Source organism: Falco rusticolus, chromosome 4 (assembly GCF_015220075.1).
Source record: "Falco rusticolus isolate bFalRus1 chromosome 4, bFalRus1.pri, whole genome shotgun sequence".
NCBI lineage: Eukaryota > Metazoa > Chordata > Aves > Falconiformes > Falconidae > Falco > Falco rusticolus.
The window spans coordinates 10,334,912-10,360,753 of record NC_051190.1 but is presented as its reverse complement, the minus strand read 5'-3'; the positions used below and the strand labels follow the sequence as shown (position 1 = coordinate 10,360,753).

The 25,842-nt window shown below is 47.0% G+C and overlaps 1 protein-coding gene across 5 annotated transcripts in view; it reads right to left on the bottom strand.

The window, feature by feature from the left end:
• Positions 1-576: 576 nt before the first annotated feature.
• Positions 577-25,842, bottom strand: part of FLNB (filamin B) — a 73,599-nt gene continuing 48,333 nt past the window's right edge. The window contains exons 26-47 of one of the 5 annotated variants that reach the window (XM_037382860.1): positions 25,707-25,796; positions 24,728-24,851; positions 24,302-24,458; positions 22,383-22,572; positions 20,255-20,502; positions 18,431-18,505; positions 17,604-17,706; positions 16,583-16,723; positions 14,382-14,510; positions 13,725-13,898; positions 13,413-13,571; positions 12,824-13,027; positions 12,081-12,233; positions 11,634-11,756; positions 10,814-11,080; positions 10,243-10,380; positions 10,037-10,152; positions 8,125-8,257; positions 6,915-7,091; positions 4,236-4,454; positions 3,088-3,291; positions 577-2,386 (exon numbers count right to left, since the gene is read on the bottom strand). In XM_037382860.1, the coding sequence (XP_037238757.1) occupies positions 2,199-2,386; positions 3,088-3,291; positions 4,236-4,454; positions 6,915-7,091; positions 8,125-8,257; positions 10,037-10,152; positions 10,243-10,380; positions 10,814-11,080; positions 11,634-11,756; positions 12,081-12,233; positions 12,824-13,027; positions 13,413-13,571; positions 13,725-13,898; positions 14,382-14,510; positions 16,583-16,723; positions 17,604-17,706; positions 18,431-18,505; positions 20,255-20,502; positions 22,383-22,572; positions 24,302-24,458; positions 24,728-24,851; positions 25,707-25,796 (3,512 nt within the window). In that variant the 3' untranslated portion in view covers positions 577-2,198. The remainder of the gene's footprint in view (positions 2,387-3,087; positions 3,292-4,235; positions 4,455-6,914; positions 7,092-8,124; positions 8,258-10,036; positions 10,153-10,242; positions 10,381-10,813; positions 11,081-11,633; positions 11,757-12,080; positions 12,234-12,823; positions 13,028-13,412; positions 13,572-13,724; positions 13,899-14,381; positions 14,511-16,582; positions 16,724-17,603; positions 17,707-18,430; positions 18,506-20,254; positions 20,503-22,382; positions 22,573-24,301; positions 24,459-24,727; positions 24,852-25,706; positions 25,797-25,842) is intronic. The other 4 variants (XM_037382864.1, XM_037382861.1, XM_037382862.1 and 1 more) reach the window with 4 other exon arrangements.

Here is a 25,842-nt window from a genome sequence, read left to right as displayed (position 1 = left end):
ATAGGAGGTTCAGGCTGACATAGCACAAAGCTAATGAAACACAGCTAACTATAAAAAGGAAATAATCTGATAAACCTGGGGCAGGAAAGTTCTTGGCAGCCACTGCGCCTCAGGTTTCAGCAGGGCTTCCAGCCTGTTTGGGAAAACATCTGCTGGTTTCCATGGCCGTGCACAGGAGCCGGCCGGTCCCAGGTGCAGCACCATGCCGGGAACCACCTTCTGCAAACAAGCCCAGCAAGGCTGGAGGGGCCGGCGGGTGCCACAGGCAGCACCCCGGGATCAGACCTGGAACCTGCCGGCACTGCGCCCTGTGCCGGTGTCGTGCCCCATTCATGCTCTGCCCGCCGCCGCCCCATGCGTTCATGCCATGGCTTAAACTTTTGCTAGACATTTTGTTTTAGGTTAAAAAAAAAAAAAGTTTTAGAGGAAAAAAATTAATGTCAGTGAAGTTATGCTGAAGTTTTTTGTGGCTACCTACACGGCTCGTGGGCCAGGGGTTGTTCGGTCTGCCTGCAGCTGCCGCACGCTGTGGCTTTAGTTTGAATTTTACTGACTATATATGAAAGGAATCCAATGTTGTTTTTAACATGCACATTTTTAATGAAGCAAACATTTCTATTTAATAAGTTATAAGATACAATTTTACAATCCTGCATTTTATTCCAGTTTATTTTGGTTTTACTTCCTAGTTTACAATGTAGTGAGCATTTCACATTAAGGCACAATAAAAAGCACAGTAAAAAAAACCCCAACCTTCCTTTATTTTAAACCCCAATGACTGTGCTGGAGAGTAGTGCATCCACACGGAACTACAGAACCGTAAGTGTGAACTTCTCTCTAGGGACAGACAGTGACATTTCAACAAATCCTACCTTCTCCTAATTGCAGAGTTAAAGCTCATTTGGAGAGTTTACTAAAGCCCCAGCAGCTGACAGCAATTCAGATACACACTTGGGAAGTAGCACAGAGTAATCCAGGACAAACAGACAAGTTATAATGGAAGATTTCACTCCCTGTCCTTCAGCAGGAATGCCTTTTGCAGCGTGAAGCGGATTTCAGGAGAGATGAGCATGCCTCAGGCATGTCCTTGGACTGAGATATAATAAAACCACTCACACCAAAACCAGGTTTGTTGATCGGCATTGCTATTATTGGTAAATTTGCACACCCGCCCTCCCTCCCACCCCCATACTCAACTACAGATGTGGGGTCCCATCCCCAGGTTGGCTTCTTTGCACCATCTTAGCTACTCGCCTGGCCACAGCCTCCAGGTAAACTGCCGATCATCTCCCCAGTACACTGCTGTGGTCTGACCTGCATCAATTTTGGGTCACGCAGGCGAGAGCTACACCTGCCTTGGCAAGTTTAGGGGCTTTATTTAACCCAGCCAAACTGGGGGTTGTTCTTAAAATGAATAAAAAGGGTGTGGGGAGTTACCTGTACAGTGACAGAAATCTCACCAGAATCCCAAAGCTAATTAAAAACCGCATTGCTAGCCCTGTGGCCAAAAAGCTACCTATCTAGATTTACAAAGCATTAACATCGAAAGGCTGAAAGCTTCCAGAAATTCATTTTCAGTCTGCTTTTGGCTTGCTATAAAAGATAAACTTTTCCTAAATGTAAACCATTAGCAAAGCATTTTCAGAGACATTTTAAATTTGAGTGGTAAAGCCACCTTTAGTAGCTTTTTATAATGTTAAGCGTTAAAATTGATCAAGTATACAAAGGCACCTGTTATAGTACCAGTTTTACCTCATTTCTTTACAGAAAAGAATTTGAACTGGGGACAGCCGAAGTCATATTCCATAACTAAACCGTAAAGTCTCCAGTCAAATAAAATCAGTAGTTAAGATACCCAATTACAAAGACAAATTCCAGTTCTCAATTAACATCTAAAGCCTTTAACATCCACAAGGGAAATTAGTGTCTATTTATCCACATGATTCTCCAAATGTTAACAGTGACCTGGACAGTACTGCAAAGGTACAATTTGAGGAGGACATTAAATAGATTGACATTAGGTTGGTAAGTAGGATAGAAGTGAAATGCTTGTAAAAAATAGTTACAGAGTTTACTTCTGACTGTATTGAAATGTGAGCCGTGTGTATCTAGATACTGCATTTTGCAACAAGACTGCACCTGGTATAACTCTACATCTGAACTGCAGACACAAAGGTTGACTCTGATGCTCAGCGAGTTTAAGGAACGGTGACATGGAAGGGACTGCCAGGGATGTGCTCGTCACCCCATTTCACCGCCAGGATATAGTCACCCCTTTCCTTGACGACATACGTTACGTTGTACTGGTGGCTCCCCAGATGTTTGATGGATACCTCTTCGCAGGGTATTGTAGGTCCGTGGACGCCAACTAACAACATATTTGAACCTACAGCAAAATAAGAGACTGTTAGCGCTCCTCAACTTAAATAAACAAGCATAGTTGTACCATAATATATTGGCTCCATAACACATGGATTCTGTTATTTTAATTCACATAGTGGTAGCCAAGTTAATTTGGTATAAGAAGGAATTTTATTTTAAAAAGCCTTCAGCCTCATAGAGGCAAGGGTTTATCTGTGCATTTTGCAAAGACCCTGCAGGCTACCACTATCTAACTAGAGCACAGGAGACATTAACACTGCCCGTGAAGGTGAGCAGGCACTGCCTCTCCAGTACTTCGTTAGAAGTTAATAGCAGAGACCAGTGAACACAGCTGGCCTGTAATCCACCCACCACAAAGCTTCCAGGTGATGACGATCAGCACCCAAGGCTTACGGGAACACCTTGCATGGCACGCTGCAATGCACCACGAGGGTTGCTTGAATTCAGCAACCTGTTTGTTCTCACGCCATAACCCTGGGGTTTCTTTCAGGTGCACCCGGCTCAGATAAAGCCATTCGGAGAGGAAACAGCATCTTTACCACCTCTACATTAGGACTGAGTTGGTGAGCACTGTGTGGCATTCAGAGTTTTTCTTTAGAACCAGATCACCACCTCAAGCTCCGAGTTTTAACTTTACAAGCTGGTTTAGGGCAAAAAATGTCCAGTTAAACCACCCTGACATCCCCCTGGTTCCTGTACCCATACCTGCTTTGCTGCAGTCCACAGAGAAGGAGCTTTTCTGACCCACAAAAGCCTTTGAAAGTCCTGCTCCACGGGAAACCACCTTGCTAGCATCCGAGGTGGATTTGGGAATGGCACTATAACAAGTTTCAGTCGATGATCTTGTCACCGACTCTACCAGGATGGAAGAAGTTTCGTTGGCACTGCTTGGGCTAACCAGTCGCTGTCCTGGAAACAGAAAAGATTTCTGACATTCAGGTTCACCCCATCCAAAAGGCATTTACAAGGAGGTTTCAAAACCCTCCTAATGACTAGCATGCATTCTGCATCCAAAATGCATTTTCTGAGAGGAGCAATTTCCTACTTGGGTTTTTAAACTGACATCTTCCAGCAACGCTGGCAACAATCCCATCCCAGAGCCCTCGAGTGGTTAAAGGACCACAGGAACTTCAGGATTCATTAAAGCAAAGCTGGCCACTTAAGAAGAGTTAATTGTGCTCCAATCACCAAATGCTAAAAATGACTTGAGTTGGCAGAAAAGCAGGTGCAATTTTGCAATAACCCATTTTGAAAGCAGAGCATGTCCCAGCCTGGGGGAGCGCAGTCCCTGCCGTCCACTCCCAAGAACATTACCACACCACGGGCACCAGGAGAGGGTTCACTAGCTCAGGGGCAGCAGTAGAAATGAATTCCAGTCTGTGTTTAAACACAGCACTGAAGAGAGAAAGAGCTTCCTAAACCAGCCTTGCTCGCATCATCTAAAAGCCTCCCAGACATTACTGACCTTTGGTTACGTGATACCTGCACCAAAATGAGACCAAGAGGGACAACACTTATGCTACAGGTTTCAGGCTTGGGGGTGGGTGGGAATGGGTAAATAAGCCACATTTCCCTACTCCCAGTGCAAAACCCTAGGGCTAGCTCAGGACTTAATATTCTCCCTTGAAGCTGTTTTACAACCCTCCACTGAGTCAAGCTGGCAAGCTCCGTGACTGATGCTCCTGTAGCCTCTCCTGAGATCCCTCATCTAGGCAGGCTTTGGGGAGAAATGTTTCACTTCTCACGTTTCTGGGCATCTAAACCTGAATGCCACACTGCTATCCTGGAGGAACATATTTGCTGAATGATACAAACTACTTCAGGCACACAGTAAATACTGGTTAGCTTTTTACCTGTAACCTTTGCCTTGAAGGGGCTGCCCACTATGTGGTTAGGTCCACCAAATTTAACTCCAATTAAATAGCTTCCTGGAGCCATGGGTGTGTACATGACTTTGTAACCTTCTGGAGCTTCCTGGCAGTCCATTTTCACCTTTGACGGCCCTTCAATTGTAACAGAGAGGGCACCTGGACCAGCCTTGGTCGTGTTAATGAAAAACTCCGACTGCAGTCCTAGAAAGATTTAGCACAGTAAGACACACTCTTCCTCGCACCCGATGTTACACAGGCAGCCTCAGTTATTAACGAGGAACAGCTAATTTGGTGCAAGACAAGGCTGCAGGCAGGGAGGAACAGCACAGCCCCCACCAGCACCCTTGCAAGGGCTAGGGCTTGCCCCGAGCGGGGGCTCTGCACCCCCGGCAGCCTCCCCACTGGCACCTTGGCTCCCTCCTCTGCTTGTGTTACATGACAGTGTGGCAGAAGAGGCCATGAGAGCCCTTCAGGACCAAAATGGAAGTAGTCTGGCATCAAAAGACTGGCTTAGAGAGAGAGCTCTTAGAACACGAGCCTCCTTTCTGCTGGGTGCCAGAGCCCGCGCCAGCACAGCCAGCTCCTGCCCCGCTGGGCTCGGGAAGGCTCGGAGCCGTCCCACCCTGGACCCTCAATGAGCAGCGAAGAGCCCACAACAAAGCAAGAGATGAGGGGCAGGAGATCTCCTGAAGGAGACGGGTGTTTGAACTGCTCAGCCAGAGCACTCCAAGCAGTTTGTGGAAACAAAAGATTGTTTAATTACAGCATCTGGTTAACGCAGCTGAATTACTGCTGCCAATACTAAGCCAAAGACACAACGGCAGCAACACAAGAAAAAATTAAGCAAGGCTTTCAGCCCCCAAATAATTTACTGTCAACCACTGGCTTCAAATATTTATGATCTTTGGGCTGTTGTATCAGACACTGCTGAGGAGGAATAAAGTGCTTTGAGCTCAATCAAAACCAGGATGGTTATGGGCAAGTTTACGATAGCTGTGACTGAAGCACGCAAGCGTGGTGATAAACTAGGGAGAGGTTTCTAGCCTCTCCACACAAGAGGCTGTTGCAATGCTGGAAGAACCCGGCTCCCACAAGGATTATACCATCTTCCAATGCCTTAGCTGTAAATCTTACTGGCACTGCCTGCCTGGGAAGTAAGGCAGTCAGCTTGCAACACGCACTGCTCAACCAGAGGAAAATTAATTTCCAAAGGCAGCAAGCTTCACAGCTTCTCACTGGAGACTTCTTGCTCCGAAGTCCCTGCTTTTTCCCTGTGCCCCAAATAAAGGCTTGCATTGTTGGAGGCTGCAGACGCACAGCCCTCCTGGGGGCACGTTTCAGGTGCTCAGCCACCAGCTATTGAAACCTTCACAGTAGATCATTGTTTGAAACGCTGCTCGGCGCTCCCAGGGCACTGGGCTTTTGGCAGCGGCCAGGATCCAACAAGGCGGCACAGAGTAACTTTGCTGAAGTTAAACAGTCTATTTAGATTAAAAACAACCCCAAGCACATTCATAGATGGAGAAAAATTCCCCTGTCCCTGATGTATCAGTGGCTAGTATTAATGAGTGCTTTTGTTTCCACCTATTAAAACAGCATAGGCTACAGTATCTTTATTTTACATAGTATACCCACTTGTTTCCAAAACCAACTGCTTGGTTTTTCCAGCACAGCAGAAGCTTCGACTGAATAAATGCAGCATTTTTTTTTTTTTCCAGGGAGACTGAAGGTATGAAATGGAATCCATAAAAGACAGCAGTAGATAGGGTAAGAAAAACTAGCTATCACCTTGCACACCAAAAGGGAAAAAAAAATAAATCACTTTTACTCTGCTTATTCACCTGTGTGTAGGGCCCAAGGAAGCACACAATTAAATAAATGGAAGTGCATATCCTGGAATGTCTTCATACTTTCTTACTAAGGCTATAAATCATATAAATGAAAAAAAACCACCCCTAAACCCTATGTTCTTGAGTTGTGAACTATCAGATGGGGCAGCCACAGCAGATAACTAAAGTGTCAGATTTCCAAGAAGAGTCAGTTCACACACTGCCTCTGAAGCACATATAGCACACTACAATTTGCCGTACTCCCTAGTTTACACATCACGTTACATGAAACTCGCAATTTCTTAGAGGCGCAAGCATTGGAGAAAAGGCAACTGGGTACACTCTGGTACCCGTTTAAGTAACAGGGGTATACAAGTTAAACAAGACTCCTTCAACCAGACAGCCAGCTCAACATCTGCACTCACAAAAAGCCTCTGCCTGGCATTTGCATTGACATTGAGTTCATGTGCAGAAGGGAGCCAGAGCATCCCCGGAGCTCCGAGGGACCACCAGTGTGGAGCTAATCTAACTGGCAAGTCATAGCCCAGCTACTAACCACCTCAAGTGAACTCGTGCCACAGTTGCTGCTTTATAGGTTTTAAATTTGTCAAAGCTCAGAATAGCCTGCAGACTTGCTAATCGATGATCGTTCAGACTTGAGGAGCATGCGAGAAAGCAAAATTAGCCTGTGCCTGGGGTCAGCAGAGAATATGGGTTAGTTCAGCTGCCTTAGGAGGGAAAGTCACATAAACATACGCCTAGGAACAGCTCCTGCCTCTCTCAAAGCCAAAGCGCAAACAGGTCTGTATCGGAGCTGGAAAAGAAGGGTTACCCGTGGTACCGCTCTCCAGGCCGGACCCATATGCCGTGACGAGCGCGGGGTTGCCCGCCTGCCCGGGCTCACCCACGCGCACTTTGAAGGGGCTGCCCACCACGTGGTTTCCGTTGAACTTCACATCAATCGAGTGGATGCCGTTTTCATGGGGGATGAACCGAACGGCATACTTATCTGCAAGAGAGAAGTGGCTTTTCTGACATATCAGAGCTAACAAATAAACCAGCAATTAAACCCAGCACAGGGCCAGTTAGCGACCCAAGCAAAGCTTCTCTAACGCTTTGATGTGTTTTGGTCCCAGCTTAGGTAAACTCAGCTACACTAAGCTCATATATAAGTAGGAAAATGCTGCATTTATCACAGGTGTCGTCACAGGTTGCATTTGCACCTTGTCTACTAGGACCTGATCTCAGCTGTCCTGTAGCCTGCAGGGTGAGTTTTAGGGTACGTGCCTCACACGTGCACTCAGCATGACAGCTTCATCACAGCCCAGCCTGCCAGCGGTCCAGGGAGCGGTGCAAAGAAGGAACGCAGCTGGGAAGAGCAAGCCAGATCTCACCAGCAGGCTGAGCATGCTGCTCTGACACCACAGACACTGCGCCTTTAATAAAGTCATTTAGCAATCTGCTGATATTTAACATTTTTGATCGTGTGTTAACCCACAGGAGGGACTGATCTTCCCTAGCCAGACAGCTGCTGTCTGTCCATAGTACAGACCGTAACTCATTCAGACTTCAAGTGAAAAAGAAAAGCTCATTGCTGAAACAGGTGTTGAGCTTTCTGTAGTGTTTGCTTATATTCAGCTTCCTTGACATTTTGTATGAAGGAGTGAGTGCAAGGTAAAAATGAACTATTAGTCGAAGATGGTAGCATAGCTTTGAAAAATAAACTTCTTCCCTGGCTAAATTCAACAACCACATCATATTTTATTTATGACTAGTATCACTGCACCTTCACTGACAAGCCAAGACTTAAATATCTGTATCTCACACAAGTCAGGGCTCTGTCACTCCATGAGCTCTCTAGGAAAAACACGGACACAACCCTGACCCAACAACCCAACACCAAGAAGTCTTCTCCAAGCAAGGTGCACGCTCCTTGGGCATGCTGCTCGCCAGCCAAAGGGATTAACCTCCCTCACTATGGGGCAGCAAGCACGTTTTGGAGGTCACCCGGTTCGTTTTGACCAATGTAAAGCCATGCTCACCTGGCTCCAGCTCAGACACATGGCACTCTTCTACAGCTCCGGAGGGGCTGTGGACTTTAGCATCGATCTTGCCCTTTGCCCCGTTCAGCCTTATAGCAAAGGATGCCGGCTGATTAACTTTTAATCCAGACTCCTGAGAATGCAACAGTCAGATTAGCAAATGTAAACTTCTTGTTTCAGACAGCGCGAGATTTGTGGCAGGGAAATACCCACTTCAGCACAATTACTGATTTATTTTTTTTCAGATTTCAACAAAAGGCGTAAAGTTGTGACTTGCATTAACTCCCCGGTCAGAAGCTCTCTCCCACTTAGGAGGTGGCTGATTTAGGACTCACACATGCTGACTAGGCTGGTTTTTCCCATGGTAACAGACCGTTTTTGGAAGCCAGACGACTGACAAATCAGGCAGAGGCAGGTTTACAAGACTAGTCATCCGTTATCACCAAGGTCAGCCCCCAGTATTCAGGCACTTGATTTAAAGGATGTTTAAGCTATAGCTCCATTTTCAGCCCCTTCATTCATTCCAGATTCATTCAGGGGAAAAGCCTCTGATAATCCAGTTGTCTGAAAGAGTAATATGCATGTTTATATTTGCCACAAGAGGCTGCATTTAGAACGCCACCACAAGACTTCTTAACATGAGAAAGCAATTTAAAACATGAAACCAGATGTTGCCGCGCTGTCAGGCCATCGGTGGAAGGCGAGGCAGCGGCATCCGTGCCGCAACGGGTCTCAACCAGAGCAGCCCATGCAGCTATCTGGCAGTAATATTTTATGCTTAACATACTTTACCTGATTATTATTTTTTTTTTTTTTCAAATAAATCCTGAAGAGGGAAATAAATGCAACTGAGTAGAACTGAGGTACAACGTATAAAGCAAGTCCCTGATGCGGGTTTTGTGGAAGCTGATGCTGCGCACCGTGCTCCGTTACCGAATACTCAGCTTTATCTGCCTCTCCAGGACTTAATTGAAGTGAGTATTCCTGTCAAAGAGTCTTTAAATGAAACACAAGAGAAACATCAATACCACAGCGACTAATTAACGCCCTTGTAACTCCTGGTTAGAAGAGATACTATTGGATCAGGCTGTCACGACTGATTTACGCAGGCAAGGTGGAGGAGCCCTGCAGCCCAGGCAAACGCCACGGAACCACAGCTGGGACATACCCCAAAAAATGCCTCGACTGAAGCACTAATTGCTGATCACCACTCGATGAGGACTGAGGTACAGTATCTTTAGACACAGATTCTCAGTCTCACTCACATCCAAGTTTCTGGCTTTGGAGATTTAAGTCAGGCCTTTAACGTTACCTGTATTTTAATGTACATAACCACACACACACACACACACGATATGGTGAGGTTAACAGAGGGATGAGCCCAGACCAACCGCAAAACTGTGAATCACTCTGGGATGTGACTGTGTGGTTTTGTTACCCCCTCACGGCGGGGCCCCTCCATCTGTCCATGCCAACGCTCCAGCCAGGCTGCAGCAGCATCCCAGCCCCCAGCCCAGCTCTCCAGTCCATGTGCCAGCCGAGTAACTTGGCACCAGCACCATCACTGGTGAGTCACGTCCATCTTTCAGTTCTCCTTAACCTTCCCCTAGCTAACAGAGTGGAAAGCAAGTTTTAGCTCCTCAGTGCTACCTTCTAGAGCCTCTTATTCTTAATTCCCAAACCTTACCACCTGTAATACACTCAGCTGAGCCTTCTGCCTTCAAGTTCTGGCAAGACAGAACCAGGCCAGCTCTACCAGCCCAGGTTACCACGGGCCAGTGGCCAAAAACCTCTCTCTGGCTGCAAGATGCAAGGCTATTACTAAGGAAAAAGGACAACCATTTTGGTCTTGGAGAACAAGGACGAAATCAGTCTGTGTAGCAAGTTGTGGAGATGTTTCCTTGTGTCTCACCTGAAGGCTAGTGACAGTGAGCCTGCGAGCATCATCGGAGGGGGCGATGACTGGAACCAGGTAGGGGCTTTCAGGAATGTGCTCGTCATTGAACTTTATGGACACCTCATAGTTGCCTGCAGGGAGAAAAGCAGCAGTGAGTGCCCTTAGCTTCTCTTGAAGTAGCATCTGGTGTTATTTTGGTACCAATTGGTGTCAGTACATACCTGGCTCTTGTGCTATGTATGATACACCACAAGATCCATTTTTATGGTCCTCAAAGGCGATTTCTGCTTTACTTGGGCCTTCTACAGCAATAGACAGGCCTCCAGCTCCAGCTTCCCGCGTCCATATACTGAACTCAGCTGTTGAAGCACACGAGAGCACACACAAGCCTAAGTCTGCTGCGTGGCAGCTTCTTCCTAACAGACCATGCAGCATTCCATACTTATGTGTACGAAGAACACTACCTTGTCCCATCATCCTGGCTGATAACGCTTAGCAGTTTCTCCAAGAAGCTCCTACTAGCCTTGAATTAATCAGCCCTGTATAACACACCTTATGACCTCAAGCTCATCCTGCGAGAGCAGGTTCCAAAACGCCCATCTCCAGACTTCTCCATCCGCATGGAGATTGCAACAGCAACATTATTTCTCTGTGTTTCTCCCCTGACCACCCCTGGCTTGGGGCGACCCTACAGCGTTACACCAAGCTCTGCTCAAGCTCCCAGAGCAGAGGCCACCAGAACCCAAAGCACTGGGCTGCAGACCTGTGCCCAGTGGACACTGGAGGACTCACCTGGGATGCCCGTCTCTCCACGCTTCAGCCCTGGCCCACCAGCTCTCACTTTGTGGGCTCCTCCCTCGCCCAGCGGCCCCACGGTGAACTGGAAGGGGCTGCCCAGCACCGGCTGCCCTCTGTATTTGACATCCACAGTGTGGACCCCCATTTCTTGTGGCACAAAGCGGACACAATAGGTGTTTTTGTCAGCTTCCATGATTTCGGCGTCAGAGTTTCTCCCAGAGGGACTAGTTACCTGGGCTGTCATATCCCCACAATCAATTTCTAACAAGAAGAGAATTAAAAAAATCACAGATTATAGAGAGTGACAAAGAGGGTTGGTATTTTGTTTTTGGAAGCAGGACCTGAGCTGGAGTTATCACACGGTACAAATGACAGAAAAGGCACGCGGGTGCCGGTCTGCACGCTCAGCTGGACGCGAGCAGCGAGCCTAGCCAGTGACCACTTACGAGGTGCTACAGAGGCAGCTGAAGGAAGTGGCCCGTGGGATTCACCTTTGCCAGCCAGCCATACAAACAGTTAAGAGCCAACACGACCATCTCAAAACCGTGGAGACAGGGCGAGCTGTGCAGCCTGTTCTCCAGCCTGCTGTACACAGAACAGATGAAGGCCCCCCTGGTATTTGTTTCTCCATATGTTGATCACGGTCATGCTTATTTTTAACAGTTTGAAGACAACACACTAAACTATCTTCTTCCCTAAACTATCTTAATATGAGGATGTCTTAACAACACTGAAATTCCTGTTTCCACTGTTTCAGGTACACCCACGCTATACAAGTGCAAGTTATGGTGATGAGGATAAGGACGTTGCTTACCTGGAATTTTTAGGTTCAGATCACATATGCTTCCTACTGTTGCAACAGAGGGAGCCCGCCTTGTTCGTGTGATGCTCTCCTTAATTCTTCCTTCACCACTTATCTTCACAGTAAATGGGCTGCCTGTAAGTACCACAGCAAGTTACTCCTCCTCTGCTCCTTATACGCTGCATCGAGGGAAGGAGGGGAAGCTTCTCTGGCTTGTAGTGGACCACAGGGCAAGTTTTAGAGCCAGCTAACAGTCAGGTCCAAGTGAATTACACCCATGCAAACAGAAAAGTTATGGATGTTTGCTGCTTGTGGAGGGCACTGGTACGACCCTCCTTGAACCTTTGGGACTTACGGTCCGATCCAGATCACACAGCCCACCCACAGCTCCACTGTGCTGGCCACCTAGGTAAGGCTTTTGTTGTACTAACCAAAAAGCCACCCAACACTTCTGCTTACCTGGAATATGTTCATCTGCAAATTTAGTGGACACAATGTACACGCCAGGTACAGTTGGGAAATAGGACACTTTGCAGGTTCCGTCTTCTAGGTCTTCAGTTTGGATATCTACCTTGCTGGGTCCTTCAACTGCCAGTGAGATTCCAGCATAACCTACAACACAGCTAAGTTAGCCTCAGATTTCCATAGTGCTCTTCTAAATTTGACACAAAATAGTCCAAACCCGTAGCAGTAGCTAGTCGGTAGGTTTGTATCTTAATGGGCACACGGGAGTTGCATGATGCCTTAATGACACTTTTGTAGTCCTAATCAGTCAAATATTCAAGGCACAGCATGCATTCACAGCTCCTAAAATGCTCTGACCACATTAAAGTTAGCTTCAAAGACTGTGGCCAAGGGTCCACATTAAACCAACAGGGAAGTCTCTTGCTCGTTTCCTTTTTGCTGTACACGATACTAGAACCAGCACCATCAAATGAAAGAAAAGCTTCATGAGTGTCTCAGTGACAGTTCCTGCCGGCTGTAACAAAGACATCAGCCAAAACAACGCAAAGCATCTTAGAAGCTTGTAGCATTATCTGTAGTTAATAACTGACAATAATGACTGTGCATCCTTAATACACCATTTGCATCTGCTGGTTTTTGGCTCGTGATCTGGTGGTCACGTGGAGGGAGGGAAGGCTCTCATTTAGAGATGATACATAACACACAGCATCTCATAGTCCCATTGCTATGGAACTAACCTGCATCTCTTGTGTCTATAATGAAGTCACACATTTCAAAGGTTCGTCCTTCTACCAAGCCGCGTCCAAAAACTCTTGCTCGTCTGGCATCTCCTATCTCAGACTGGACCACCATGATTGTTACAGGGCTGTTTGGTACATGGCTCCCGTTCTTCTTGATGCTAACCAGATGCTCTCCCACTTCTCGTGGAATGAATGAGATGCCTACAAAGCACAGAAATGTGACGAAGTTACTCACTTTTTATGCCTGTCGTACTTGATTTAAATGCTTTAATCACACCAAATGAAATACTGAAAGAGCACTGTCTTTACACATGTTGAAGTGTTACTCTCAAATGGGCCACAAAGCCATTCACATATGCTGAAAAAAGCACTTCAATCACAATGTGGCACGTCACATGCAAGCTAACGCAAGAGGTCATTCTTCATACTCTTCTGTCTTTGGCCAACTGTACCAAACAATACCAACTGCTTAGTTTGACAACAATCTTCTGAGAAGAAGCAAAGAAATCAGGTTTTTTACATAGCAAAGCAAACTGGAGTAGGGGCTACTATACTACTCTCTCAGATCAAGACTGTCAGAGCTTACCAATGTGGTTGTTGGGTAGCCTCTTCAGAAGACAAGGCTCATCACGACCTGATGGGGCTTTAACGCTGGCTGTTAGAAGACTGAGATCAGTCTCACTGATGTCCAACAAAAAGTCAGCAGCAGAACCAAGCTTAACCTGGGACCGTCTTCTGTTATCATCTGAATATATAAAGAGAAACAAGTCAGAAAATATTACAAGGTTAGCTGCAGAACAAGTCAGAGGACTTCACATTCCTGCCACAAACCAGGTCCCCCATGCTATCAGAGATTAATTTTCATTATGAAGTGCTTTCAGAAGTCTAAACTTTATACCTGTGATCTTGGCCGTGAACGGACTGCCTGGGATGTGCTTGTCATTGTACTTGACCAGGATGCTGTAATTCCCAGGTAGAGTAGGCAGGTACGTGACTGTGCACGTCCCATCTTTGTTATCAATGCAGCTGATCTCTGCTTTTGAAGGTCCTTCAATAGCCAAGTTCAGCCCACCTAGGAAACAAGGAGAACAGCACTTCTGTAAATCTTCCTGCACACCAAGTCCAAAGGCTTGGTCCAAAGAGGAAGATCCAGTACTTGGTACTGGAAATGCAGCTCAGATGCATGTTTTCTAAGGACAGCAGCAAAAGGAGCTCAGGCCAATCCACTAAGACCACAACTCTGTTCAGTCTGTGAGATTTATCTAACAGTGATTCCACATCCAGTCATCACCCATGACACCTAAGCTGCTCTCAGTTTATTTCTAATTAAATGAATCATTTGCACCCTGTACCACAGGGTACATCTACTGCTCTCGGGCAGAGGTAATAAAACAGTTTTTACTGCAAGTTACAGCCTGGTATTTGCACAAGTCATTTGTATCACACCAGAGATTCACAGGTGGACAGATGAATGCAAATCAACGCTGACGTGCATTACACTTCCAAGAAGTTCCTAGTTTAGTAGGGTAGGATGGGTTTTAAAGAACAGACTTACCCTCTCCTGCATCTTCAGTGATAATGGTGAAAGTGGCTAGTTTATTGGCAACCCCATAAACGAGGCCAGGCCCGTAAGCAGACACACTGCCGCTGTTTGGATAATTCACATAGAACTGCAGAGGGCTCTCTAAAGGGAAAAACCAAAAGGAGCACTTTTGAGTGGCCTGGACTACAAGAATAAAACAAACATGAAGCTGCTGTGGCCCGATGGGATCTTATGCTTACTGATACCCATGTTCTTCAATGCCATTCTCACTACTTGATATTTGAAGAATCTTTATGTCACTGAAATGCAATTTAAAAAAAACAAAGACCCCCCCAACAAAACACCAAATGAATAAGCCTCCCCTTTTGCCTTCAAAAGACACTTCTCCACAATTTGTTCCACATCGTCGTGACAAAGTATGTGTTACTCAAATTGCCAGAGATAAGCTTCAATGATGTTGTAAAGGGTCTTATTCATTACAAGTCTATTTTTAGCATGTTAAATCGGAACATGACTCAGAAGCAGGCTTTCAGTTCAAGCACAGATCCTGAATTTTGGTAGCTCGGAATTAGGAACTAGCACAGCACATTGTCTGGCTCAATGAACCTGAACCAGCAAATTTGAAGGGTATCCAAAAACAAATTTGCCAGCCTCAGATTAGCTAAGCTGGTGCACAAAAACAAGAAGTACAGTCACCAACAGCCAATAATGGTTCCAAAAAAAGGCACAGATAGCTCTTAAGTACAAAGCTAGATTTTGCAGCTGAGAGAGTAGCAAGTTTGATTCATGACAGCCTTCAAGAAGGACACATTATGGCACATCATCTTTCTGTGAGGCGCAGTGCAGTGGTCTTACTGAACCGACACATCTGACAGTCTGGCACTTCGGGAGGTGCTATATTCATACAAAGGGCTGAAGACACTGAGGCAGCACCATGCACCACGCTATCAAGCTCCCTGTAGAAGAATGGCTGCAGAAGCGTGGCCTTAGAATCTCTGAAGATCTGCACAATCCAGGCCTGCTATTAGAATAGGCCTGCAATTAGAATTGTGCTGAAGTTGCTGTGCTGAAGATAACAAGAAAGGTAGCCTTGAGCTATTCTTGAATCCTGAGACCGAGTAATTATGTTGTGCCAACAGGCCGTGGCTGTAACAAGATACAGCTGCTGGGCAAGCAGGTGCAGGGCCAAGAGAGATAGGGAGCGGTACGGGAATATAGGGAGGAACAAACTACAAGGCTGAAGCACAGCAACACAATTAGCTACATGGATAGAATGCTTATTTTAGTCATGATAATTAGGGGTGTGAGAACCGCGCGCGTTTAGAGACTACTAACCAATTATATTTCTGCTTTACGAATATGCACGTGTATCAGTTCTATGTAAGTAGTGTTATAATAAAGTTGAGCAAGATGCATAACTCATATTGAGCGTCTTCTTGACTCCGGCGAACCCTTCTTCCAACAGCCCCCCACTTTAGCCCAAGTTATCCTGTGTTTCTGTACACCAACAGAACCAGCAGCCCAGTCCTCTCATGCCCACACATCCTTCTACAGAGCTGCCCCTTTTCGCCCCAGCCCCACGCAGCCAGCATGCCCGTGGGGCAGCCCCAGACGAGGCACAGCTTCAGCTGGGGAGCTGGCAAGTAAGGACAAGAGAAGAAAGAGGGAATGAAAGGCAGTGGTTGCTGTTTGTTAAGAGGCAGCCAGGAAGAAAGAATGATTACAGCATAGTGTGCATGTGTGTTTTATTTTATTGCAATGAGATGGAAAGAGTAGCTATAGTGTTTTAGCCACTTAGTCCTCCCCACAGATTGGAGATTTTATGCCAGTGCAGTTTTTTTAAGGATAAACGTACACTGTAACCACCAGTTTTGCTGAGCACCATGGCAGTAAATTTGAACTTGAAAAAAACCCGGTAGTTAGAAAATGGCATGTTTCTTCTTCATAATAAAAATGCCACAAAAACTAGTTTCAAAAACCAAAATCCATTTTAAGCCTGGCTGGTACTATTAAACCACACTGGAAGCTCACATGTGCCAGCACTTAGTCCTTTGCTTTAGCTGCTCTCTGGACTGCTTGCAGATGAACTGCCTCTGAACGGTAAGACGTCTTACTGCAGCATATACAACTAAGCTATAGAAACCTCACCAGGGAGCAGATGTACCAGCAGGACACTGCGCTCGGATTTGTCTCGCCTGCTTTGTCAGACTCACCTGGGATGTGCTTTCCCATATATTTTATGTGCATTTCATGCAGCCCGACCTCAGTAGGAGCGTATCTCACTGTTACTGTGCCGTCTTTGTTATCCACAATATCTGGCGTATCCGTCTTTCCAGAGGGCATGTGTACTTCACCTACAAAAAGCCACCATGGGAGTTACAGAAGGAGAAGCTGCTTGCTTCCCCTCTCCCACCCACAAAGAATTGTCTAGCCATGTTAAACAAGTATTTTAAATTGTTAAATTCCTTACCCACAGGCACAAATAGGAGACTAATGGGAACACTAACCAGACATGTTTTCTGCTTAAGCTACATGAATACAATGCAGTGGTAGACATCTGGCAAACAGTTCTGTGACCTTACAAACTCCACAGGCAGGGCTGTTTGCTGCAGCCACTGAAATTTCCACAGCAAGCCCAAGGAAAGGCACCGATCTGCCTTGTTGCTCCCTCTCCTGCAGCAATTTTGAAAAAAAGATTGACTGTCTCTTCAACAGGGACAGACCAGAGCTTGGGGTGGGATTGCTGAGCTAGAAGGCAGGAGGGGACACAGCCCATGTGTGCAGGAGCTTAGCGCAGCCAGGGTGATGCTCTCATCTGCCAGACCCGTGGAAAAGCGCTCACTTGCCCTGAAGCAGGTCTGTGATATGAATGCAGGATTAGACTGCTTTGCAGCATCTGCACAAAGTAAATAACGGAGCTTATCAAGGGTGCATGTGGCTGCTCCAGAAGGAAAAAAGCAGCAACAGGTCCTACAGTGCAGGAGCTCATAGCGTGGCCCTGAGGACCATGGCAGCACCAAGAACACCCTCATTTAACTCAAACCATTAGCAGGGCGTATCCTACTCACCCTTAGTGTACACCACTTGATGTGAAATTAAACAACTAAGTTGCTGGCAGGATAAAATCCTCCCCCGCAGGCTGTGGTCTAGACCACCCAGACTGTTAGCTGCAAATGGATAAACATGCTAACAAAAAGCAAAACCTCCCCAAGAGGCTATGCATACATCGGGTACCTGTTATTTCTCCTTTCCTTACGGCAAAAGGGATAACCATATCAAAGGGCCTGAATCCCATGCCGTTCATGTCTCCAACTGGGACATAAGCTTCTTCCGCGACCTAAAGGAAGCAAAAGGATGGGTCACTTCAAACCGGATGGCAGACCCAAATGAGCACTGAGCAACTCCACTGTGAGCACAAGCAGAAGGAAGTGTGCAGTGATTATCACAGCCAGCCACAGGACTGAGCTCAACCAGAGCAGCGTCCGGCCAAGCTTTCCTTCACAACACCACCACACCGCGCAGCAGAGTGAATCAAACACGGTGCGAATGGAAGACATGCTGGAAAAAAGTTAAAGAGATCAAAATGGAACACAAAGGGATGGAAGACAATGTAGCGCACGCAAGACCCAGAGTGGCTCCATCTGAAAGGATTTAGTTGCTTAAGGCCTGGAAGAGAAAGTGATTTTTGAATGGGGTAGAGTGATTGCAACACAAAATGGACAAAAGAAACACATTTCACAATGCGACTCTGGACTAAAGACACTGTGCTGTTTTACTGGGAACACAAAGCAATGCACTCAGGTTGCTTTTGCCAACAGTAGACATTGCAGAAGTAGAAGCTGTAGGTGTAATGATCCTCTTCATGTTTAAATGAGAGTTTATTTGCAGACTCTCTTCAAGCAGCAAAGAAAAAACAAGGTCTGGATCCCAAGAACAATTGATCAAACAGAAAGAATGAACACAATGACCAGAGCAATTCAAGCAGTCCCAAGAAGCAGGCTGTCATCTGAAATAGAATACAGACGGGGGGAAAACAGCTGAAATATGTAAAAAGTGTGTACCCAAGGGCGGAATCCTGGGGGGGAGGCGCCCACTGGCTCCTGCGACCGCACGGCAGCATCATCTGCATCTACAGCCTGGGCAGGGGTAAAGGCCGGTTAGGTGTTATTCTGGCACAGAGGCATTCCCACCTTTCACAGTACAGAATGCTCAGCTCCTTCCAGCTCCTCAACACCTTCCTCCCACCATGCAGCCCTCCCAGTCCTCTCACCATCACAAGAACCTGGATCCAGCCAGGGGAACTGGGAAACTGCCCATATGCGCAGGTGCTGGGCACTGGGGAAAGCCACCAGCTGCACCGCAAAGGGACAAAGCTGGTACGTGCTGTTGTTGGGAGCTTGGGAGGGAAGCTGAAAAGCAGTGCCTGAACACTGGTGGAATTGAATTTCAGAGGTGCTGGTTTGTGGGTCTGGGGCAGGGAGGGAAGGGAAAGGTTTAAACCTAATATGCGAGCCCCCAAGCGCTGCAGAGCACGGCGTACGAGCTGGGAGGCAGGGCAGCCTGCTGCCGTGGGAAGGCTGCTCCCGGCTCACGCACTTGGGTGAACGACCCAGCCCACGTGCAGTCATAGCTGCAAAGCCATTCTTCTGATTCATAGCTGGGATAGCGTTGTCAAGACACCCAATGTGTTTTCCCCTGGCGCAGCCTCCCTTCCCACCCGGCATGCCAAGAGGATGACTTGCAAAATCCCACCTCCCCCACTTAACCCAACCGGAGTGGCTGGGGCTGACGCCCCCTCGCACCATCCCACTGTGCTCAGCCACCCCAGCTCCCCTGGCCCCTTTACACCACTGCAAACCAACCTAACAAAATAACCTTCCGGAAACTTATCCACGGAAAGACTCCGCTAAGAAAACCATTGCAAAACAGAAATACCGCTGTTGCACTGCTTTCTGTCCCCAGCTGAGACACCCAAGTCAAACATGCATGGTGGCAGTCAGCTAGGGAGTGGGAATGTTGGCTCCCTGACCTCGAGAGGTTATTTCCTGCAGTAAGCTCTGAGCGGCAACCAAGGGAGTCATTTTTCTCATTAAAATCTTCAGAGACACCAGCAGCGACCCACCAGGGTGGCAGGTAGGAAGAGCCCAGCCCCGAGGACTCACCCGTGGGCTCCGGCCAGGCTCAGGTACAGCCACACGGTTTCATGGACCGAGACCTGCCAGGGGCCACCTCGGCTGAGGTTACAAGACCAAGACTTGTTTTGCAAACATGGGGAGCTGTTCTTCACATGAAGGGCTTCTGTGAGCCCCGAAAGGCACCTGGCCTGCTCCTCAGGGAGCCTGGGGTTCTGTTTGCTTTTTACACCTAAACACGCTGAAGTACTGCACGCTGGAAAGAACATAATTAGAAGGAGAGGGATTTGGCTATAACAGTTTAACTAGCGCTTGCAAATCATTTTTAAGTGCGAGCTAACGGCCTGCTTCCCTGGGATCTGTCAGCAGACCGTTCCTTATTTCAGGGTCAACATTCTAAGGAGTGAGACACGGACAAGCCAGAGCACTGTATCTGACATCGGCTGAAGTAATTAGTTGCAGCCCAATTACAACCACTCTTCCATCATTTAGAAAGAGAACTACGTGTCAGGAAATGAAAAAATGAATTTGGCTCAGAGAAGTCAAGTCTTCATCCTCTGACGGCTTCTACCCTTCTTCACTTAATTGTGTTGCCTGCTCAAAATAAACTCTGCAAGTAACAAGGATTCATTAGCTCCTGCTAGTCTAATAAATGCCTAAACACACACTTACACACAGAGTTAACCTATCACTAAATAAAACGTGGCAGCAGGAATCCGAGTGGGAGGTATTTTCAGAGCAGAGCTGGCTTACCATGACAGTGAAAGGACTGTTGGGAATGTCCACCCCACCAAAGCGGACATAAATCACATAGGTTCCTGGTTTGGCGGCAGTGTAGAAGATATCGTAAGTCCCATCCTCATTTTCAACAACATCTGCTTCAGCTTCTGTCCCATCTGGCGTCAGGACAGTGCACGTCACTTTTCCCTTCCCTGCTGATTTGGCGTCTACCACAAACCCGACCTCCTCACCAGTCCTCACAGTGGGTGCAATTCCAGGACCTACAAGGCAATTTTCATTACAGAAAGCGTTCAGAGGATGGTTTTCCCAGGCAGGCCGCCCACTAGGCGCCTGGGAAGCACAGCATCAGAATGGCAGTCCCAGGGACCCACAGGCGTGGGTTTGGGAGCAGATGTACAACAGGGGACGTTCCCAGTGTTGGTCAGCACAGCCGCCTGCAAGAGCTGGGCACCAGCCTTCCTTCTCCTCTGCAATCAGAGGGGCTGGATGAGAACACAGCAGGGAAAAAAACTACGTTTGAAGGAAGCAATGCCTTAACCCATAGTCCTACAGCCCTACTCCTTTATTCAGAGCCAAAAGCACTATCTTCTGCCCTGGCCAGGGACTCGGCTGTCACTGCTTTAACATCAATCTCCCTGTGTAGGCAGCTATAAAGGGTGCAGGAGCAGCCATGGCCATGTTTCCTCCTACATTACCCACAGACGATTTTCCACTGTTCTGCCACACATCCCAAAAAAAGAAAGTCATGAAACAATGCCCAAATTGGAGCAATTGGATCCAGCCTGAAGAACGCTGTGTTTAAATGAGAACCACGGAGTATTACTTGCAGTACACATTTAATACTCCTGCTTTTGACCGGCACTTGTTACCAGGTAAATGGCTCCTTTTCAAATGGCAACGAATCTGCCATTTTTGTACTTTTGACCATATTCCAGCATCTACTCCTATGGCGACCGTATTCCAGCTCTACAGCGGAGAGTCAGAGGCACTTCTTGGAAAGGGGAAATTTAAGCTGGCATTTGAGAGTAGTGACCATCACAGTTATTTTGAATAGTCAGCGACCCCAGTTACTTTGAAGAGTATCAGATTCAACCATTAAGGCCTCTTTTAAACAAACTCTGAAGCAAAGGGGATACCTGCCGCTCTGTGTTTTCCATTGTGCCGTTTCTGTTTAAGCAGGCTTGAAAGCAGCCAGCTGCCAGACAGGCACCGGGTATGCTCTAACCGCATGGTGCAGGTCAGCAAAATGCCCAGACGCTCTCACAGATCTGCAACCACAGATTGAGTTTCCCTGTTCAATTTGGTCTTGCCTAATTCATTTATTTTAAAATGAGGGGATTTAACACCCAGTGGCATTCTTCTAAGTAGCTCCTGCCACTTCTGCTCCCTGCCACAGACCCCAGCCAGATGGGAGGTGGCAGCGTGCCACAGCGGCCAGCCCAAAGCCACATGATGACCACCCATCTGGAGAACCAGTAAGGGTTGAAGCTGTAAGCGTGCTCCTACAGCAACAAACATGGATTCCCTCCCCTACACCAAGGGACTGATTTTTGAGGCAATGATTATTTTTTTTTGAGTTCCACTAACATCTTATCTTTAGGTTCCCTCCTTCCACCCACGCCTTCTAAAAGTCTGTTCAGACCCTGGCCAACCTTGACCAGAGAGAAAAGCAGCAGAAACCTCCACTAATAACACCCAGCCTGAACAGGCACTGGCAGTGCAGAAGCACATAGCCAGCTATTTACATCCTCAGAATTCATTCTGTTCTTGCTCAGAGTGAAAAGCTTCTGGCAACACTCGCAATGCAAGGAGCGTGATGCAGCGAACGTGCACAGATGTGTTATTTTTAAATCAACCTCACTGCAGCTCTCAGCAGGATTTATCTAAGCCAAAATAAGCATGAGACTTCAGTTGCATCTGGCTGTTTGTAACAACCCAAGCAGTTTGAAAGATTTTGCTAGAGCCTGCAAGAGATTCTTGCTCACCCACAGGGTGGATGCTTCTTCATCTTTAGGAAAATCCCTCTTACTTAACACAAGTTTCTAGCGTCAGCTACATCCATTACATCAACTGTACCATGCTCAGAAGGCAGCTGTACACCAAGTACAAACAACAGCAACAGAGAAGAGCCAACACTCACCTGTGGCCAAACACTTGCTGGCATCGCCAGTTGGAGATGCCCGGATCCGATAGGGAGAGGACGGGATATCATCTCCACCATACTTCACACCAATCGTATAGCGGCCCGTTTTGTCAGGGACATAGGTGACTGTGTAAGTGCCATCCTTGTTGTCATGAATGTCCACTCTCTTGGGTTTGCCCTCTTGGTCCTGAGGAATGCAAACCAGAATATTTAGGCACTGTGGAGTTAGTTATGAATAACTCCTTCAGCAGGACGGCAAACCTGTTCACAACCATATTTAGAGAGTCTCAGACAGACAAGGAACTGCAGCATTTCTGAGGGTTAAACATATTTCACTCAAGGACTAGTACCAGGAACAGACTATCAGGGGCAAAAAGGTATCAGACCATTATAAAACAAGCACTGGTATCAGTAACTACTCTCTGTTTGATACAAGAATGTTTATAAGATGCAGCAAGCCATTTTAATGAACTTCCTATTTATTTTAAGAAGCTTTAGGCTTCATTGTCTTATCGCTGCTAGAAATGAAGAACACTTCCCCGGTTCCTGAGGCACAGACAGGGAGCGAGATGTGCAGCTCTGCCCTGACAAAGCACTGGGTACCCTTGGGGCAGCTGCTCCCTGAATGGTTTGAGGTCAGGGGGAAGCACTACTGGAGTCTGCCATCACCCTCCTGGATAAGGCACCCTGCTCCTGATGCACTGCAAGGTTAAAAGCAGGTCTGCGTAGTCCCTTCAACTACCATTTCTACACTAAGTGCAAGAACTAAAGAGGTGCATAAATAATACAGATCTGAGCTTCAGCATCAAGCTTTCGTATCTACAGCCAAGATCAATACTGTGTATAATGCTTCCGACAGCGCTGCTCCCAGCCTCAGCTTTCAGAGTAACTCATCAGCTACAAAGCATGAAGCATTTTGGAAAGCCTTCCAGGCCGGTGCACAGGGAACCCCACGTTGACCCCATTCTGTATTTTATGGCTTAACGTGGCCTGGGGTACAGGATAAGCTGCAAAGGACTTCAGATTTTAGGTACGGCACAAAAGAGCTTACTTCTTTCAGGAAGGCTTGTGAAGTGTTTGACGTTCAACAGCTCAGAACGAGAGGCAAACAAACGCTGTGAGGAGGATCACCTACGCACTCCCACCACGCAGGACTTGTGGAACTTGATTTCCAAAGCCACAGCCAGGCTGGGAGCTCTGATAAGCATTTTGGATCCTTTAAGACCACACTTGCATGCCAGAATAAAGGCGACTGCTTTGCTGCACCTGAGCAGACAGTGGGACAGCATGGGAGCAAGAATGCAGAAGGGCAAGTACAACCAGCCATGCCATGACCTAGGCATGCCATTGCTGAGAAATGTGCTTTATGGCCCACGAACCAAAGACCTTTTTGCTGAGGCCACAGAGTCCAGGCACCAGAAATTTAGAAGAGCAATAACAAAGTCAAATAAAAACATTCCTGTAGTACCTCCCATAAGCAGCTTAAGATTTCTGGCAACCTTGAGGGAGACTTGTTTGTTGATTTAACATCATGTAATACTCAGTGTGGATGTTATCTCATGGCCTTGCTGAACTACGCTGCTAGAAGACTGTCTCCACTTCAAATTCCAGCACTTGCGTTATCTGACAAGCAACTATTTATCTCATTTTGAGCATCTGCAGAGTGGAAGGTTAACCAAGAGCCAAATATAGCATGGGGTGATGACAAAGACAGAAGTCTCATAAGAACAGCCTCAAGAGCTTTACAAATGCAGAGTGCAAGACTTTCCTGTACCAGAGCTTAAGGTCCAGCCAGTAGCCCAGTCTCCAGGGCACGGAGGATGTCAGGGTACAGCTGTGGATGCTTCCAACGGGAGCCACTCATGCCCATCTAGAACAATGAGTTTCTACTCCTGCTTGGTTTTGTAGTTACTTACAGTGATCTGTACAGCCAGAATTCCCTGCCCAGCATCCTTAGCATCCACAGCAAACTCCACAGGCAGGCTGGCTGGTATGCCGTAGGAACTGAGACCTGGTCCACTTGCTGTCACTTTACTGGCATCATACGTAGGAAGCACCTTCACCTTGAAGGGACTTAAAAGGGAAACCCGTTATTGCCCCCTCCTCCTAGGCCAACGGCTGAGTCACCACAGTACATGCTGGGGTGGGGGGACACCTCCCCTATAGCCTCTCTGCTGTAGGTGCAGCAGCCTCAAACTACCGCGGAACCCTGCAGTCGCACAAGGAGCTGCACTGGTTACGTAGAGAGGACCACAGCTACCCTTAAACGGTGCTCGTGTGCTGGGAGGGCACACGAGGTCCTTAAATCTTCAGTTCATTTAAGTTTATCTCCACCAACTTACCTGCGAGGAATCTCTTCACCAGCATATTTGACAGAGATCATATAGGGTCCCTCCTGCATAGGGGTGTACACCGCCGTGTGGGTGCCATCTCCGTTGTCTACTACATTAACAGGCCCCACAACTCCTAAAAAAACCAACAAATTATTTTCTCAGCTGTGCTATTAAAACACAATTCCTCACCAGCCATTTGCTGCACAAAGCTCCAAGATGCACCGCCCGTTTATCGTTTGCAGCAAGCTAAATTTCAATTTCTTTTTTTTTTTTTAATGAAGGCAATGGGCATGGATCAGTGATCAGTTTCCCTTATTTTGTATTCAAGAGCCACTGACTTGAGACAGATTTGTTATCCACCACTCTCTGCGCTCCCATCTTCTTGCTGTAAACAAAAACTGCCATGAAAATACTGGAGAAAAAATCTGCCTTTCTGTACAGTCCAGGTCAAAAGCAATTGCTCAAAGTACACTGAAGATCTTTAGAGAAAGAAAGTGAGTAATGGTGATAATTGCCTGAACTGTCATTTACAAGATTACATACTGTTACTGGGATTCGCTGCACAGAATTGAGCCCTAAAGCCAGTTGGTGTGTAGCATTCACCAACCGTATCTTTCACAATCAGGAATTTGTGATTCACAGATCGCAGTTTGGAAAGGCAGGCTCACTGCCTAGGCAGGAGAGCCCTGCAAGCTGCCAAACTCCTAAGAAAGCAGGATCAATTATTTCAATTTGCATTAAGCTGAATCTACAGCAGATTACATGACATATCGGTTCAGATCAACACACAAAGCAGCCTACAATTACAAGTTGGCTTTAAAACACAGGAAGGATTAGCAGTAAAGTAAGCACAGAAGAAATGTATAGCTGCCATGCAAAGCTTAAAAGCAACACCACTGGTTCCCACTCCCTCCTCCAGATGATTCTTGCTGTTGCCAATTGGATTTCCAAAAGCCAAAATTGCCAGCAGTTAGTTGAAAGTCCAAACCTGTCTGAGTGTCACCCTCTCGATCACCTTTAAAGAAATCCGAAATCATTTTCAATGGGGAGCGCCATCCCTGGGAATACGCCTCATCCGCTAAAATTAAAGAACGGTTACCTGAGGGGCACCCGCATCAGCGTGG